Source organism: Struthio camelus, chromosome 19 (assembly GCF_040807025.1).
Source record: "Struthio camelus isolate bStrCam1 chromosome 19, bStrCam1.hap1, whole genome shotgun sequence".
Classification (NCBI taxonomy): Eukaryota; Metazoa; Chordata; class Aves; order Struthioniformes; family Struthionidae; genus Struthio; species Struthio camelus.
In genome coordinates, this window is record NC_090960.1 from 1,358,909 (window position 1) to 1,373,868 (window position 14,960).

General features: G+C 51.8%; 1 protein-coding gene across 10 annotated transcripts in view; it reads left to right on the forward strand.

Annotated features, from left to right (window-relative positions):
* Positions 1–5,545: 5,545 nt before the first annotated feature.
* The window catches only part of BAIAP2 (BAR/IMD domain containing adaptor protein 2), a 59,564-nt gene continuing 50,149 nt past the window's right edge, over positions 5,546–14,960 (forward strand). For all 10 annotated transcript variants that reach the window (XM_068913274.1, XM_068913271.1, XM_068913278.1 and 7 more), the window contains exon 1: positions 5,546–5,667. In XM_068913274.1, the coding sequence (XP_068769375.1) occupies positions 5,596–5,667 (72 nt within the window). In that variant the 5' untranslated portion in view covers positions 5,546–5,595. The remainder of the gene's footprint in view (positions 5,668–14,960) is intronic.

Below are 14,960 nucleotides of genomic sequence, written 5' to 3' on the forward strand. Positions count from 1 at the left end.
CACAGGATGGCAGTGACTGTCCCCGGATGGCAGTGTCCGTCCCCGGATGGCGCTGGCAGGTGCTGGATGGCAGTGGCAGTCGCTGGAGAGCCACTGCGCTGCTGGGCTGGCAGCTTGACATAAGCCTGAGCTCTGTTAAAGCCAATATCATACTGCTAATAGGAAATGAACTGCAAAATACGTACAGTGAGACAGATGAACAGATTAATCCAGTGTTTCCTGACTGCAGCAGCGAGAATCTGCGCAGCCTGGACAGCGGGGAGAGGTTTTGGACAGTCGCACGTCGCACGATATAGCTTCCCATTGCTGCTGCCAGCAAAAGGTAGCTGGAAGGCCTGGCCTGGAGGAGATCTTTGCTGCGAGCAGATGGGAAACATTCATAGATCATAAATACTGAAATACAAGCAAACCAAAGGGACAGGATTTTGAGCTGAACAAGATTAACAAGGGAAAATCATGTCCTGCACTTGCAGCTCAGTTGTTTTTGCTCATACCCATTAGGTTGATTCCCCAAAGTGACACATCACATGTCAGAAAAATCACATTAAAATTATTGTAGAAATAAATAACTCTTGGCACAATATGGAGAGGATTCACGGCAGAATATGCACAACAGTGCATTTGGACTCTAATGGGGAAGCCATCTGCATGAGACAAAAACTATGTAAATTTGCTGTTAATCTCATTAACAAGCTGACACTTGCAGGTATGTTACTGCCTTGTGCCACGCTGTTCGGAGGATTAGTGAAGACTTTTTCCCCCCCCCCTCGAGGGTCCTTTCGTTTCTGTCCATCTCAAAAGGGAGGAGAAGAGCATAGAGAAAGGGCCCTGGCTGCTGTCAGAGGTGAAATTGGCTGTAAAGGGAGCAGAGCCTCTCTCCCTCCCCGCTGGTGACCGTCGGATAATCAGCTAAGGTACAGATGGAGAAGGCTCGCTAGGTCTAGTCCATCTGCCTGCAAAGGCAGCCTCGTTCCCCGACGTGTATTCCTCTTGTACTCTGACATTGTCCTTTCTTATTTGGAGGTGCTGACGGAGGACGCCGTGCCCGCCAGGACCGGTTATCCGTCTCAGGGCGCCTGCCTCTGACCGCGGCCGGTGCTGCCGCTGCGCAGGAACGGTGCAGGGGTTGCGTCGGCGGGTCGTCACAGAGCGGTTTCCCCCTCTGACGGCTCACGGTCTAAGGTACGAGGGCTTGTAGCCGGTTTTCTTCCGTTACTGTCTCTACTGCGTCACAGGTTTTTCTCCGGACAGGAGGGAGCAGGAGCTCCTCGGTAGCGGTGCGCGCGCGGCTTTCGCTTCCCCTAGCAGCGGTGCAGCTGGCAGCTGCCTGCCGCCCTGCGCAGGGAGCTGGGGTGCCAGGCCCCAGGAGCGAGCTCTCCCACTGCACGTACGCCCCTGAGCGTGTTTCATCCTTGCCGGAAACCCAGGGGAGCCGTTGGCCTTCCTAGTTCCTTCGGGAGCTGAGTTCCCGTGGTTAAGCAAGTGGTGTATGAAAGGGAACCCTTCTGTCACTGCGTGATGAGCTGTCAGTCCTTGGCAGTGCCAGGCCGCCCACGGGAGGGACGGATCCCAGCCGCCTGCAGCGCCCGCCCTGGGGAGCCACCACACGGGCCTCCCCGTCTCCAAAACGTGCTCTTGGGCTGGGGGTGGCTGGGGCCTGGAGGGCAGCTTTCCCCGTTGCTCTGCGGTGCTGCAGCCCTCTGCCGTCCCCGAGCCGTGCGCAGCTCTTGTCTCAGCTCGTCTTGAAGCGAGTGAGCGTGTGACCTGCAGATCTGGCATGACACCACACTGTCATAATTAAAAAGGAACCTAATGAAACTTCTAAAATAGCACTCTTTCCTTCGCGCACACACGTACCTGCAGTCAAACTGGGTGGATTATATAACTTGGTGTTGCCACAGTAACTCTGCTCCACCCCAGGGGCGGCTGGAGGTGGATGCCGCTGTGTGCGAGCTGATGCGTTATCAGCTGTCAGGTAGAAAACACCCTCGTGCAACGGGCTCCCGGGAGAGGGCTGGGGCCACATCCGCGTCCAGAGTCCGCAGGAAGCTGAGTAAGAGTCGCCCTCAGCAAGGCTTGGTTGTGACCTCTCCTACGAGGTGCTGCTGGGGCTGCTGCTATACCTCCAGCGGAGCTGGGCTGGGTGTCGTAAAGAAGCATCGAGACCAGGCCCTGCAGGTCTGCGTTCTGGGTCAGTACAGGATTGCTTATTCATCACACCAATGTCAAATGTCTCGTGTGGTGGGTTTCCTGCGTCACACCAGGTTTTGCTTCTCTGGCTTAGACCCCCTGCAGCGGCAGATCGCTGCCGTTCAGGGACGGTGTGCGAGAACGGCGTTGAGGTGCTGCACAGCGTTAAGTAAACGGTGAGGGACTCTAAAACCATGGTTACCCTGGGTCCGCTCCAGCTGCTGCTGATCCTTGGGGAGTGAATCACGATCACAAAAAGACAGTTAACAAAAAAACAAAAAGAAAAGATATCAAAGCAAACGTTATGGCATGAGGCAAAGGCAGGTTTTTCCTGCCACAACTTCCCAAGGTGCTCAGGGCGGCTGCTGGTGCAGGCAGTGCTGGCCTGGGATTAGCCACAATTCCTTAGGGCGTAGTTAGTACAGCGAAAGCAGCAAGGACCAGCCCGGGGCTGCCGTTGCCACTCAAGAGTTCTTGGCGTAGGAAAAGCCAGGGGCAAATATAAATTGGTAAATCTTCCTCTTAATGTGAGAATAAGAAAAAAAAAATCATTGGATGCTTCCAACCTAAGACTAGCTTTGGGAGTAAGGGGAGGTACAAGGGGGAACGGGTTTCTGTACTCAGATTTCCTGGGGATAAAGAGAAGCAGAAGATGGAAAGCAAGTGGAGCTGTTCTGAGGCTGTCTGAGGGTAGGCCTAGATGTGAGAGATTCTCTGAGGGCTGTCCCAAAAGGCCGCTTTCATTATGAGAAATTACAAATCCTTTTATCTTCTTCACCAGAGGAACAGCTTGTTTGAATTGCTGGGCTGTCACACTGGAATTAAATGCAAGAACCCCCCACATCCATGACGTAGCAAAGAACTTACATAACATAACTAAAAATAAGGTGATAGAGATGCATATAGAGGCAGTCTTTTCCTGGCCGCTTGATCTGAAATCCTTCTCCTGACTTCACCAGCACCGAAAAACCAGTAATACGCTAGCGGCTGGTTGAGGGAGCGGCTTCCTGCTTGAACCGGCCGCAATCTGATTTCTCGGGAAGGTCGAGCGCTGCAAGGTCCCTAAGTCAATGTAGACAGCCTAGAACCCTTCCCGAAAAGATCTCTCACTGCAGTCTTGTTCCCTAGCCCCCCCCATGAGGATAAGTCCCAGCTGCTCTTCTTTTTTAAGCCCTAGCTGGAAATGGTTAACTAATCACTCAAACAAAATGAGAAAGACTCTTCTTATGTGTCATGAATTCTTCCCTGTCCTTTAGCACGTGAAACCTCTGAGGGAGATAAAAGCCGAAATGGGAGTTGAATGCACCAAGACGGAGCAGTCACCTCAGGTATCTTTCTTGCTGCTCGCATGTATTGAGATGGAGAGCAATAAGATGGAGGAGAGTTAGCAGGAGTGGAATAAAGAAGGGAGGTTTGGGATCAAGGTATTGACTGGCTTGAGTTGTTCTTGCTCCTTGTTCTCGGAATTGATGGAGGAGCAAAGCACAAGATGACAGAGAAAAACACACTCTGCTGTTTAACTGTTTCACTGCTTCTCGTGGTAGAGAAGGAAGGAGAGGAAGGCTTGCTCTGAGGGCTGAGTCAAGGCAGCCCTTGGCAGTCTGAGCTCGGTGCTGGTGTTCATCATTTGTATGGTTGCAGGCACATCGGGACACCACGCCTGCTACGTCTCCATTTTAACCGTGGATCCTACCACAGAGAGCACCAGCCTTGGTCGGGGAGAGGGCTGGAAGGAAGGGGGACAGCAGGGTGGCTGGTTCTAGGGCATGGCCACGTTGCTCCTGTCTCTCAGGACCAGTGCAAAAATTGCTGCTGTTAGTCTGAGGGAAAGAAAGGATGGGGAGGCAGCTTTGCTGTCCCATGAGGCCCTGATGACTGGGAAAGGCTGGCAGGGAGCTCCCAGGAGAGTCCTGGTTCCTGCTGGCTGAACAGATGAGAGCCCAGGTCTCCTGTCTGGGGGAGCAGCGGGACACGTGTGGAGAGAGCGGGGCGGGGAGCAGGCAGGCAAGGGCTGCTTCTCCTCTTGCCTAGACCAGTCTCTTGCAGGCCAAGTCCTGCTCCAGGCTGAGAACAAGCAATAGCAGGTGTGTCGCACCGCAGTGCTGCATGCGGCCGTGGTACCCAGGCACCCCGTCTCTGCACTCTCCTGCCACTCTCCTGTCCTTGCTGGCCAGCATCCCTCACCTTTCCCCGTGTAATCCCAACACCTCCCAACACCAGGTCCTTTTCCTCTTCCAGTTGCTCCTCTCCTGTCCATCCTGCATGGTACAAGCAGGGGAAATAGGGTATAACGAGGGGTGTAGGATAGGGCGATGGGGGTACCAAGTATAGCAGGGGGTGTAGCATGTGGTATGCGGCGTTGCAGGAGATATGGGCTATAGCAGGAGGAATAGGATGGGGCAAAGCGTGGGATATAGCAAGGGGTATAATATGGAGTCCAACAGGCTATAGCATGAAGAATGGGATATAGCAGAGGGTGTAGCAAGGGGTATAGGATGGCATATAGAGTAGAGGGTGTAGTGGGGTATAGCAGAGGGTATAGGAGGGCCATGGAGTACAGCAGAGGGTATGGGGGTGGGGCATGGGGTATAGTGAGGGTATAGCAGAGAGTATAGGAGGCGTATGGGGTATAGCGGGGGTATAGCATAGGGTATAGGATGGGGCATGGGGTATAGTGGGAGTATAGGAGGGGTACGGGGTATAGTGGGGGTATAGCAGAGGGTATAGGAGGGGTATGGTGTATAGCAAGGGGTATAGGATGGGGTACAGTGGGGTATAGCAGAAGGTATAGGAGGGGTATGGGGTATAGCAAGGGGTATAGGATAGGGTATGGGGTATAGCAGAGGGTATAGGAGGGGTATGGGGTATAGCAACGGGTATAGGATGGGGTACAGTGGGGTATAGCAGAGGGTATAGGAGGGGTATGGGGTATAGCAAGGGGTATAGGATAGGGTATGGGGTATACCAGAGGGTATTGGAGGGGTATGGGGTATAGCACGGGTATAGGATAGGGTATGGGGTATAGTGGGGGTATAGCAGAGGGTATAGGAGGGGTATGGGGTATAGCAAGGGGTATAGTGGGGGTATAGCAGAGGGTATGGGGTGGGGTGTAGGGTGCAGCGGGGGTATAGCAAGAGGGGATGGGATGGGGTGGGGTATAGGAAGGGGGTTATAGGAGGGAGCACAGGTGGGGTCTAGCCCCGGCCCCGTGCCTGGCTCGGCAGGGCTCCTCCCCGGCGCGCCGGGCCGGGCGGTGCCGCCGCTCCTCCCCGCGGGCCGGGCCGGGGCGGTCCCGGGGCGGGCGGCGGCCGCCGGCAGCGCATAAAAGGCGGCGCGGCGGCTGCTGCGCGCTGCACTCCGCGCCCTGCGCCGCTCTGGGACCGCGCTGCTCCGCTCTTCCCGCCCATGGTGCTGCCCGGGCCGCCCAGCATGTCCCGCTCCGAGGAGGTGCACCGGCTCACCGAGAATGTCTACAAGGTGAGCGCCGCCGCCGGCCCCCGCGCAACAGGTGCGCCCGGGCGCGGAGCGCAGCGCAGCCGAGCGCTCCCCGCCGCCCCGGCCCGCGTGCCGCGCGCGGGGCCGCCCCGGCTCGGGTATTTGCTCGGCTTCTGCCTTTTATTCCTTCCCTCCGCCACCCCGCGTTTTTTATTTTTTTTAATTTTTTATTTTATTTCTCCGGCAGCGCCCGAGCGCGGGGGCGGCCGCGGCTCTTGCCGCGGGGGCGTGCGGAGGGCTGCGAGAAGCTGCCGGCTTATGTAAGCGCGGCGGAGCGGATCGGATCGGAGCGGGGTGGGGTGGGAGCCGCGGAGCCCCCGCACCGCCCCCGCGCCCCTTCCGCGCCATCCCCGCTCCCGGAGGGAAAAGAGCCTTTTGCTCCCGAAACGGGGCGGCTCAGGTGCTTCCCCCGCTTCCGAGCAGCCTCCGAAACCCGCCGGTGACGGAGATTTGCGGGGCTGATGCGCCGCTGGCCGCGGCCGGATGCTGGGGTGAAACGGCCGAGCTCTGTGCGCGGCCGTACTTTTAATTGCCTTAAGCAGCGCCGGAGCTCCCGGCGCTGGGGGCCTCCCAAGCCTCAATCGTAAGCTTGGGGAGAGATTTCTCTTATCTCGTGGCCCGGCAGAGCGCTGCCAGGCTCGCGTAGTCCCAGGACAGGTAAGCTGTGCTGAAGCGGTTGCTTTCTTTCTTGGACCCACCCTTTAATTGAAGGCAATTAGTGTGGCTGCTGTGTCTCAGTTATAGCTGAAGTTTGTGAATCTCTTAGATTTGTTTATTCATTTTCCTACCAGTGGCATGAGAAAATGATTTTATGTACCTTAATTTGCCTCAAGAAGGAAGTGGTTTCTGCTCTGCTAGGTCCTGCGACCAAGTTTAACAAAAGCTTTCTAGCCTAACATGTAATGCAGGATGTCATTCATTAAACTGGAAAGCTTGCACTATTTCCTGCATTTTAAATGGTTAGCCTGGGTTACTTGGGGGGTGTCTGGTGAATAAAATGCCAATGAAAAAATTTAGGCCAAAAAAATCGAGGTAGTAAAGTTGTAACTTCTGTTTTCTTGCGATGTTAGGGTATAACAGCCATTCAGATGGAGCTGGTGACACAAATCTTCAGCCCCTGAATCCAGAACAGGGCTAAGAATGAAGCTTTTTAGTTGGGGCTTGGCAATGTATGGTTAGGACTTGGGTGTCTGTGGGACTCTGCTTTACCCTTAAATGCTTCTCATCTACTGTGATTTACAGTTGTGCCGGTTGTTCTTAGACTGGGACGGTGCCGGAGTGCAGCGCTCGTAACCTGTGGCTGTTAGTTGGGTTACCTCTCCCCTGCAGCCAGACAGCTTTCCCCTCCTGTGAGATGGAGCGTTGCGCTTATCAGCACGGCTGGATGGCCAGGATTGGGGGGGTAAGCTGAGCAAACAGCGCTTATCGCTGCTGAGATAACTCGACTGGACCTACCTGTCCTCAAAATTGAGCCCTTTGTGTGGGTCAGTCTCTATGGACAGTTGCTATGAACAGGTTCAGCTGGTGACTCAATTGTTGTTTAAGGTGTGTTGTCTTTGAAGAACGGTGTTAATACTGTGCTTGCAGTGCAGGTAACAATTTCCCTGGGAGCTGGTGCGTGGCCCTGTAATGAGCTTCTGTGTGGCTTGTTTGCGGTGCCGTGTGATCTGCTGCTACTGTTTGTCTTGGCAGTTTCACACCAAACTTGATTTTAAGCTTTGCCTTGGCCAGCGGGAAACGTTGAGGAGGTTCTGCCTTGAAAACAACTGCGTTGAAATGCTGTTTATTCCACCAAGAAACGAAGGGTGAATGTTGGTCGTGCTCTTCTCTTGCCTCTGACCTTTGTCTTCATAGTTCTTGTACTGCGTGAGCCAGAGGTAGAAGCTTAGCAAAGAGCCTTTGGCTCACAGAGCAAAAGGCAACCGTTGTCTCTGGAGCCTGGCTAAAGTGTAGCTTCCCTCAGAAAGTGCCAGGTGCAAAGAGCACACACTATCCCTTTTGGCCCCAAGATCAGACGGACTCGAAGGGAGTCTAAAGGTGACAGGTTTTACCGATTGTGAAATTAGAGTGTTAACTAACCAATGTTTTCATGGGAGCTCTCTACAGCTGGAGTGTAGAGAACGAGAACTTGGAGCTGAAGGCAAAGCTTGCAGTTTTAGCCCACATCTGGCTTCTTAAAGGAAGACAGCAAAGATTATGTTTGCATTTCTTTTAGTGAGTGAGGTGGCTTTTCTCTAAGAAGGCGATACCTTTCTTGGCTTCTGGAGATTTGTTGCATGGGGTACGCAGAAGTGAGGTATTTGCTTGTTTCTTTGAGTAGTTCTGAAATCTCCTGGAATGTGGAGCGAGGGCAGGTGGCTCAAGGACAGCATTGGTGATGTGATCTTGCCACAGCTGACGTAAGCTTTGGAGTTTACAAGTAAAAACCAGCCCCCTTAATACTTTGGATCCCTGTTGCCCAAGTATTATTTGGCCTGGGCTCTTCTGGCCTTTCCAGGAGTCCGAACCTTGCTTTGTTCAGAAGCAGGGGAAGGAAGAGACAGACAGCCCTGGAAGTGGAGGGAAGGGAATGAGGGTGGGGGAGGTCTGTCGTCTGCCTCTCAGCAGCCACCAAACTGCAAACCACAGAGCATGGCCATGGGATGGGCAGTAGCTCTGGTTTGCTTTCAGTCACAGGTGTTATCTTGTTGGAGTTTCAACAGCAGCTGGACTACAGTGTCTTGCATCTTCCCCTGTGATGTTTGGAGCAGCCAGCTTTCTGCAGCTGTTTTACATGCCAGGCATCCTCTCTCCCAGCAGAGGCTTTCCTGAGGCATTCTGCTTAGGAAGCCCATTGTAATTATTTTCCAGAACCAGTGTTCACCCTCAGAATGATTGCACTAATGAGATGGTGGAGGAGCTGTCAGCCGCCCCCTTGCTGATGCTGCCACTACAGTCAGCTGCCTACACATGTGTAGTAATTACAGAGGGAGCTGGAAGAAGCTGGCACCAATGTAATCCCACCTTCCCCTCTTGCTGATTCATTCTTGTGGACCTTATTGTAACAGCACAGCTGCTGCACTGGTTCTGATGGGCCTGCTGCAAACAAAGGGATGTGTGAAACTTCTGCTGTAGGCAACAGCTCGGGCAACTCCTGTAAGCCTGGGCTTCTCTACAGGTGGTGGATCCCGATCTCCACCCCTTATCAAATAGGGAGTGGTGTCCTTTGTGCAGAGTTGTCCCTTTGTGAAAAGAAGGGACCAGCAGTTCTTTCTCCCCCCTTGAAGACAAGTCTCTCATTCATGGCAGATTAGATTATTGCAGTTTACAGTCTAATTTCCATTTCATTTTAAAGCTATTTCTTCATGTGGAAGATTGTTTTGCAATGGTGTATGAATAGTTCTGCCTTTGAAGAAAGGTTTGCTTAAAAACACACCAAACTCGAACCTAATTGTCTTGCACAAATGCAGGAACAATTTCTGTAGTTGTTTGCTACACATCAGATGTAATAAATGTTATTGCCAGCATAACAGCCTCTTGCCTCATTATCTCCAAGTCCAGAGGGAAGGGGAGAGATTCTTATTCAAGTGAATCAGAAGGGAAATGGTGGGTGGCTTGGTGTTTGGCAGCAGAGAGAAAATGTGATATGACTGAAGATGAAAGAGTTGGCCCCAGAAGTCATCCTGTGCCACCCCCGAATTTCATGCACTAGGCTCTCTGTGGCTTTGGGCCACAAGAGCGTTTGGTACTTTCCATCCCACAGAAGTGGGAAACCTGTTTGCTGAGGCTCAGCTGCTGCTGAACTAACCTCTATGGTAGTGGTTGTCTAGACCTATGGTGATCAGCCTTTCCACTGCATGGCTCCGTGGCCAGCTGTAGTGCCCTGCTGACACGTGCTAGCTCCACACTGGTGGTGTGCACTTGTGTTGCGGGGGAATGGCTCAAGCTCTGCACAATTCCCTCCCTGGCAATAACTGCAGAGTGTGTTGCAGGGTGAGACCAGGATTGTTGCTCCTTAATTAGGAGGACCTAGGGCTGTAGTGTTTTTATAGGGATAAGGTGCTTTTCCCAAAGTTGTATCTTTGTAGGCGTCCTGCCTGCAACCAGTTTGTTTGAAGTAAGGCTTTATGCTGATCAGGCTGTTAAAACAGGTCCAAAGTCAGCTGAGCGGGCTCTGCGCGCTCTTCAGCGCTGCCCCGCTGCTCGATGGTGTGGCTGCTGTGGCAGAGCTGGGGTGGTGGCAGTGCGGGTCTGTTGCTCATCGTCTGCTATTCCCTCCCCTCTGTGTGTATTACACGGTTGTGGATGTTGAGTGGTTTCTGACCTCTACTGAGATGATGCATCTCAAAACTTGCAGAGCAAGAAGTGTGAGTAAAAGAGCCCCATATGCTTCACAGCTAGTGCTAGTGAAAAGCGGTGCTCTTGGACAGTGGTGGCGGCTGGCTTCGGCATCAGTAGCTTGCTGTGTTGGTTCAGCTCACAGCTACCGGTTTTGCTTCTGTACTGCTCTCGTTGCAGGGCATGATGTGGCATTGGCTGCCTTGCTTCAGATGCCTCTGTGCAGAGGCCTGTTGTAGTCGGAGCCTTTGACTGGATGAGTTGGGTCTTTTGGCCTGAGATCTGCAGGGAATGAGTCTTCCTGGCTCCCCTTCTACTGGAGGCAACTGGCTGCTGGCATCTGGGTGACCCTTCCCAGCTCAACAGCCCAGAGCCCGAAGCCCTGAGGGCTGGGTGACAGGCCTTCCTCTCAGGCCTTCTTGCTGTTCAAAGAAGCATCTCCCGATAAGTGCACTGTGCAGGTTCATCTCTGGTTTACTTCAAGCCCAAATCCTGACTGTAAGAACTATTTGGGGCTAGAGGGGTTCTTCCCTCTGACATGGTAGCTAGTAGATATGAAATGGCTTTAGATGGGGGCCCTAGGGTTTCTTTGTTTGCTTGTTTACTCTTCTGGAGTCTCCTGCTTACTGAACTCTTTGTCCAGTAAAGATTGTCCTGAGCCCTGGTCATGCTGCCTGGCTTTGGGACAGGATCTCGTGAGGTTCCTAACTGAATGATGACTGTTCAGGCATTCCTGCTTGCTTGGAACAAGCTTTGGAAATACAGTTGATAAGGTAAACTCGCTGGCAGTGTGGGAGTGGTGCAGGGCAAGAGCCGGCAGCTGCTCCAGGGTTGTGAAATGCTGTTGCTGTGTAATGCATTATGGTGGCTGCTGTATACAGAGATACCAGGGATTTCTGGGGTCATGTAACTTCTTTTCCAGTGTCTAGATGAGGATGTTCCTGGAGGCAGAGTTGGGAGGTGTGTTGTAAGTGATTGAAATTAACCCTACTAATGAGTACAGCCAGGTTCTCCTCTGGGCAGAAAGTTGGTCTCTTAAAAGTAGAGCCCTGTCCTGATGGCACAGGGCAGGACGTGCTGAGATGGAAGGAGCGGTGGGATTTGAGTGTTAAATATTCATACAGAAATAATGAAAGGCATTTCTAAAGCAGGGGTGACCCATTTGGAAACAAAACTTCCTTATAGGTGAGCAGCTTCTGTAGCTTGACTGTGCCCTAATGGAGAGTCCCATGGATGCTTCCCCCACCCTGAATGTGCTGGTCATGATCAAGTAACATCCTGCAGAGAACCAAGTAGCACAGAAAAGTTGGGCTGGGCCAGACTGCATCTGGCCCACCCATAGCCCTGTACAGCCCCAGCCTTGCAAGGAGCCGTCATGTGCTACTGCTACAAGTAGGCATCAAACAACAATACCAGCAAAGTATTGAGGCTGACTTTTTTTAGGTTAGAAGCAGAGTTGTCACTGCTATTTGCTGAACTGGCTCTTGGATGCTACCAGCAAGTGCTGTGCAGGTTCTCCTTGCAAGGTGGCAGTTGGGAGGAGAGCTCCTGAGCCGCAGCAGAGCGAGGCGCATGCTGCGGCATTTGCGTGATGCTCAACCCTTGGAGACAAGTCCTAGCATTAGAGCTTCCTCGCAGTCCTTGGTGTTTGGGTTCTTGCAGTGTTGCTGGCTGAGAGGCTCAGGCCAGAGCATAAATGAGGTGCCGAGTGCCTGCAGTTAGACAGCCTGGACTGCACAGCCAGCCTGTGTTGGGAAGGACCTCTTCCTCCTCCTGCTAGCGTATGCGATGTTTCAGCGCCGCACGAGGTGTGGAGGAGAGACTTTCTGGCTTGACTGCAATGAAGTCTGGCTCCAATTATGGGAGCCCTAATTGGGGCAGTGAGTACATGGCTGATAGTCTGACACAGCTGTGCTGAGAGATGTCCTGTCCCCCAGAGCAGCGGGGTGATGCAGAGCAGCCCTTTCCTTGGCTGCTGCTGATGGAAGCCACCTGGCTGGTGCTGTGTGTGGTGCAGAGCCCAAGTGGCAAGTGAACTCTGACTGCCTCTGCCTGCCCTAGTGGAGCCACAGAGCTCAGGCTTTGTTTATTTTACTGTGTTCAGTTTTAGGAACCATCTCAGAGACTGCAGGGATGGAGCTCAGGAGAATCATGCAGCCTCTTCCTTTTAAAGAATTTTTAAAAGATCAAGGAGATGTGCTGAAGATCTGTTTCGTATGCAGGAGAAACTTGATACCAAGTGAATCAGCTCCAGCTTGCTTCTTGGGGAGGGCTTAAAATTTTAATTATGGACGGATTATTATGGCATTGTAGCAGCAGATGAATCTTTGCTGTAACATGAAGTAGTAGAATACACTTAGACAGGAAACTTATTTTCTATTGACTCTTCTACCCCTCTCTAATTCAGCAGAACTATGTCCTGGAGACCTCGTGCTTTGCATTAGTTTCATTTTTGGCAGCTTAATAAAGCCATACCAATCCCAGAGAGCTGAGTGGTATTACCCAGGGAATTTAGTGCAGTGGAACAAAGCAAAGCCCTTTCAACCTTTAGCTGCCAGTTTTGTCTGTGTGGGTTTTTTCTTTTTAAACTCTGCCTGGGCAGCATGTGGAAGGCAAACAACTTGCGGGTGGTGCTGATGGAGCAAAATTTGAGGGAGAATGAGATTTGCTTTCATTACCAAGTTCTGCTGAAAATTGGCTTTGACTGTCCTGCAAATTTGGGTCACCTTGCCAGCTCAAGGAAGTCATTACAGCAACATATAGGCATCTCTTCCTCACCTCTCTGTAAGGTGGAAGCATGGGGCAGCATCGTTTGCCTAAATGGAAGTCCTTTTCTTGTTTTTAGTGAAGTTCTCGTTTGCTGCAAGGTGGTAAAAGATGTGAACGCAAAGGCTACATGACTAGACACTTGTACTTTTTGCTTTCTCCTGCTTTGATGGGACCCTGCATGCAGTTTCTGGAGCTGTTGTGGTACAGCCACCCCTCCCCTAGCATTGCAACATGCTGTATGTTGAAGAGTTGCAGCATTTTTGTTGGCTGACTTGGGTGCAAGAAGCTCCTGGTTGAGCATGTTATTTAATGTAAACATGTTTATTTGCCAGGATCTTGGTTTTCTCACCATTTGGCAGCTTTTCAATTTCTCGCATGTTGGAGGATACGTTTGTATGTTAGTTCTAGAGTAATCTTCTCTGCCCACCATGGGAGTGAGAGTAAGGCTTGAAAAACATCTCTGCAGCAGAGTCCTTTCCCTGTCCTGTGGTTCTCTTTCCACTGGCAACTCTAAACAATGTCCAAAAACATTCATTTTTGGCAGACTAAGTTTCACAAATGTTATTTGGCCAGTGAAGAGTCACCCCCTGCCCCCTTTTTCATTTGACTAGTCAGATCCTTTTTGCAGTGCTTTCTGTTCTTTATTTCTTGCTGTGAGGAGGCTGTGGTCAGCTCTGTGGTAGGGTTGGCGATGCTCTTGCTGGCTGCAGTGGTGTTTGCAGTGGGGAACCCCAGCACGTGTTGCAGAACGGCTGTGGCCGAGTCATGCTTTTGGTTCCCTCTGGCTTCAGGAAGATGTGTTTACCTACCTTACTTCGGAAGAGGATTTACCTGAATCTGTGTGGTCCCACAATGTCCACACAAGGCCTGTGGGTTGAGGGGAGCACGGGGCTCAGCTCTCCTCCTCAAGGCTTGTTCTGAAACGCAGATGTCTGCAGCCAGTCCACAGCTGGACTTGCTGTGGCTGTGGAAAATAGTTAATGCTTGTTGAATCACCTGTGCTTTTGTCCTACAGGTGATGCTTTGTGTCTGTAGATCCTATTTGGTTATTTATTCTTTAAGTTTTATACTTAAGGAATATGTTTACATGGGCAATGGTGCAAAAATCCCTTTGTGTATATAAATATACACACGCACTGCACTTAACCTAGCAAACTATTTAAAAATCGCTTCCCCACAGAAATTCTGGCAATACTTCTGCATAAGCATTATTCAGCCTCGGATTGCTTGGGCTGAGCTGCTGAGCATGGCAGCCTGTAGCGCGTGCTGTCTGTGCCAGGAGTAACGAAGCTGCTCTGCTAGTGGGCAAGGGAAGACAGGACCAACTTCTTCCTGACAAACACTGGAGAACTTTGCTGTAAATGTAGTTGTGGACTTCACAGGTTCCCGTGCCTTCAGCAACAGCAGCAACTTTGGGGAATAATGGAGGTAGATTTTTTTTGTCAGAAGTTAATGTGAGGTGGGAACAGCAGAACGATACTCTTCAGCATAATCAACATCTATGTAATTGTCTCTTACAACTGCAGAAAACAACTCATTACATGGCCTGTTACTACAGGTTAATTTTCTCCTTTCAAGCTGAGTGCATTCAGAAACCTGCTCAGTGCTGTCCCAAAGGAGCTTTCATTTGCAATATTTGAATGAGGCTGCAAAGCTTGACCCACCGCCTAGGTGAGCAGCGATGTTTCTGGTGAGCCTTGCGCTGGTGTTCGCCCGCCTGAGCTTTGTGGACAATCTTCTGCCCTTTGCGGTGTCGTGTATGAGGCTGCAGGACCAACTTGGAAACAGCTTCTGAGGCCACAGTGAGGGTGGAGGAAGTTTTTGTTGAGGCATCGCATTGTGATCTGGATTTGGATTAATATATTAGGTGAATAGCTTTTCTCAACCCAGCTGATCTCCAGCCAGGAGAGGAGTGGTTGTCTCCTCGCTGGCTGTTGGTCTTCTCTGCTTGTCTGCTGTTCCTGCTGCTCTCCTGGGAGAGTGATGGAGCGAGGCTGGTGCTGTATGTTACTTGGAGGATTAAGAAGGATTCCTGAGCCGGCAAATACCGGCATCGAAGTGGTGACCTGCAGGAAGCCTGCTGAGTGCTGGCCTCTGAGCTCGAGTGTCCCACAGATTACTGCTTCTTGAACTTAATAAACCGTTGTCTTGAGCTGGGAGAAGGCGACAGCTCAGCTGCTGCTGTTGAT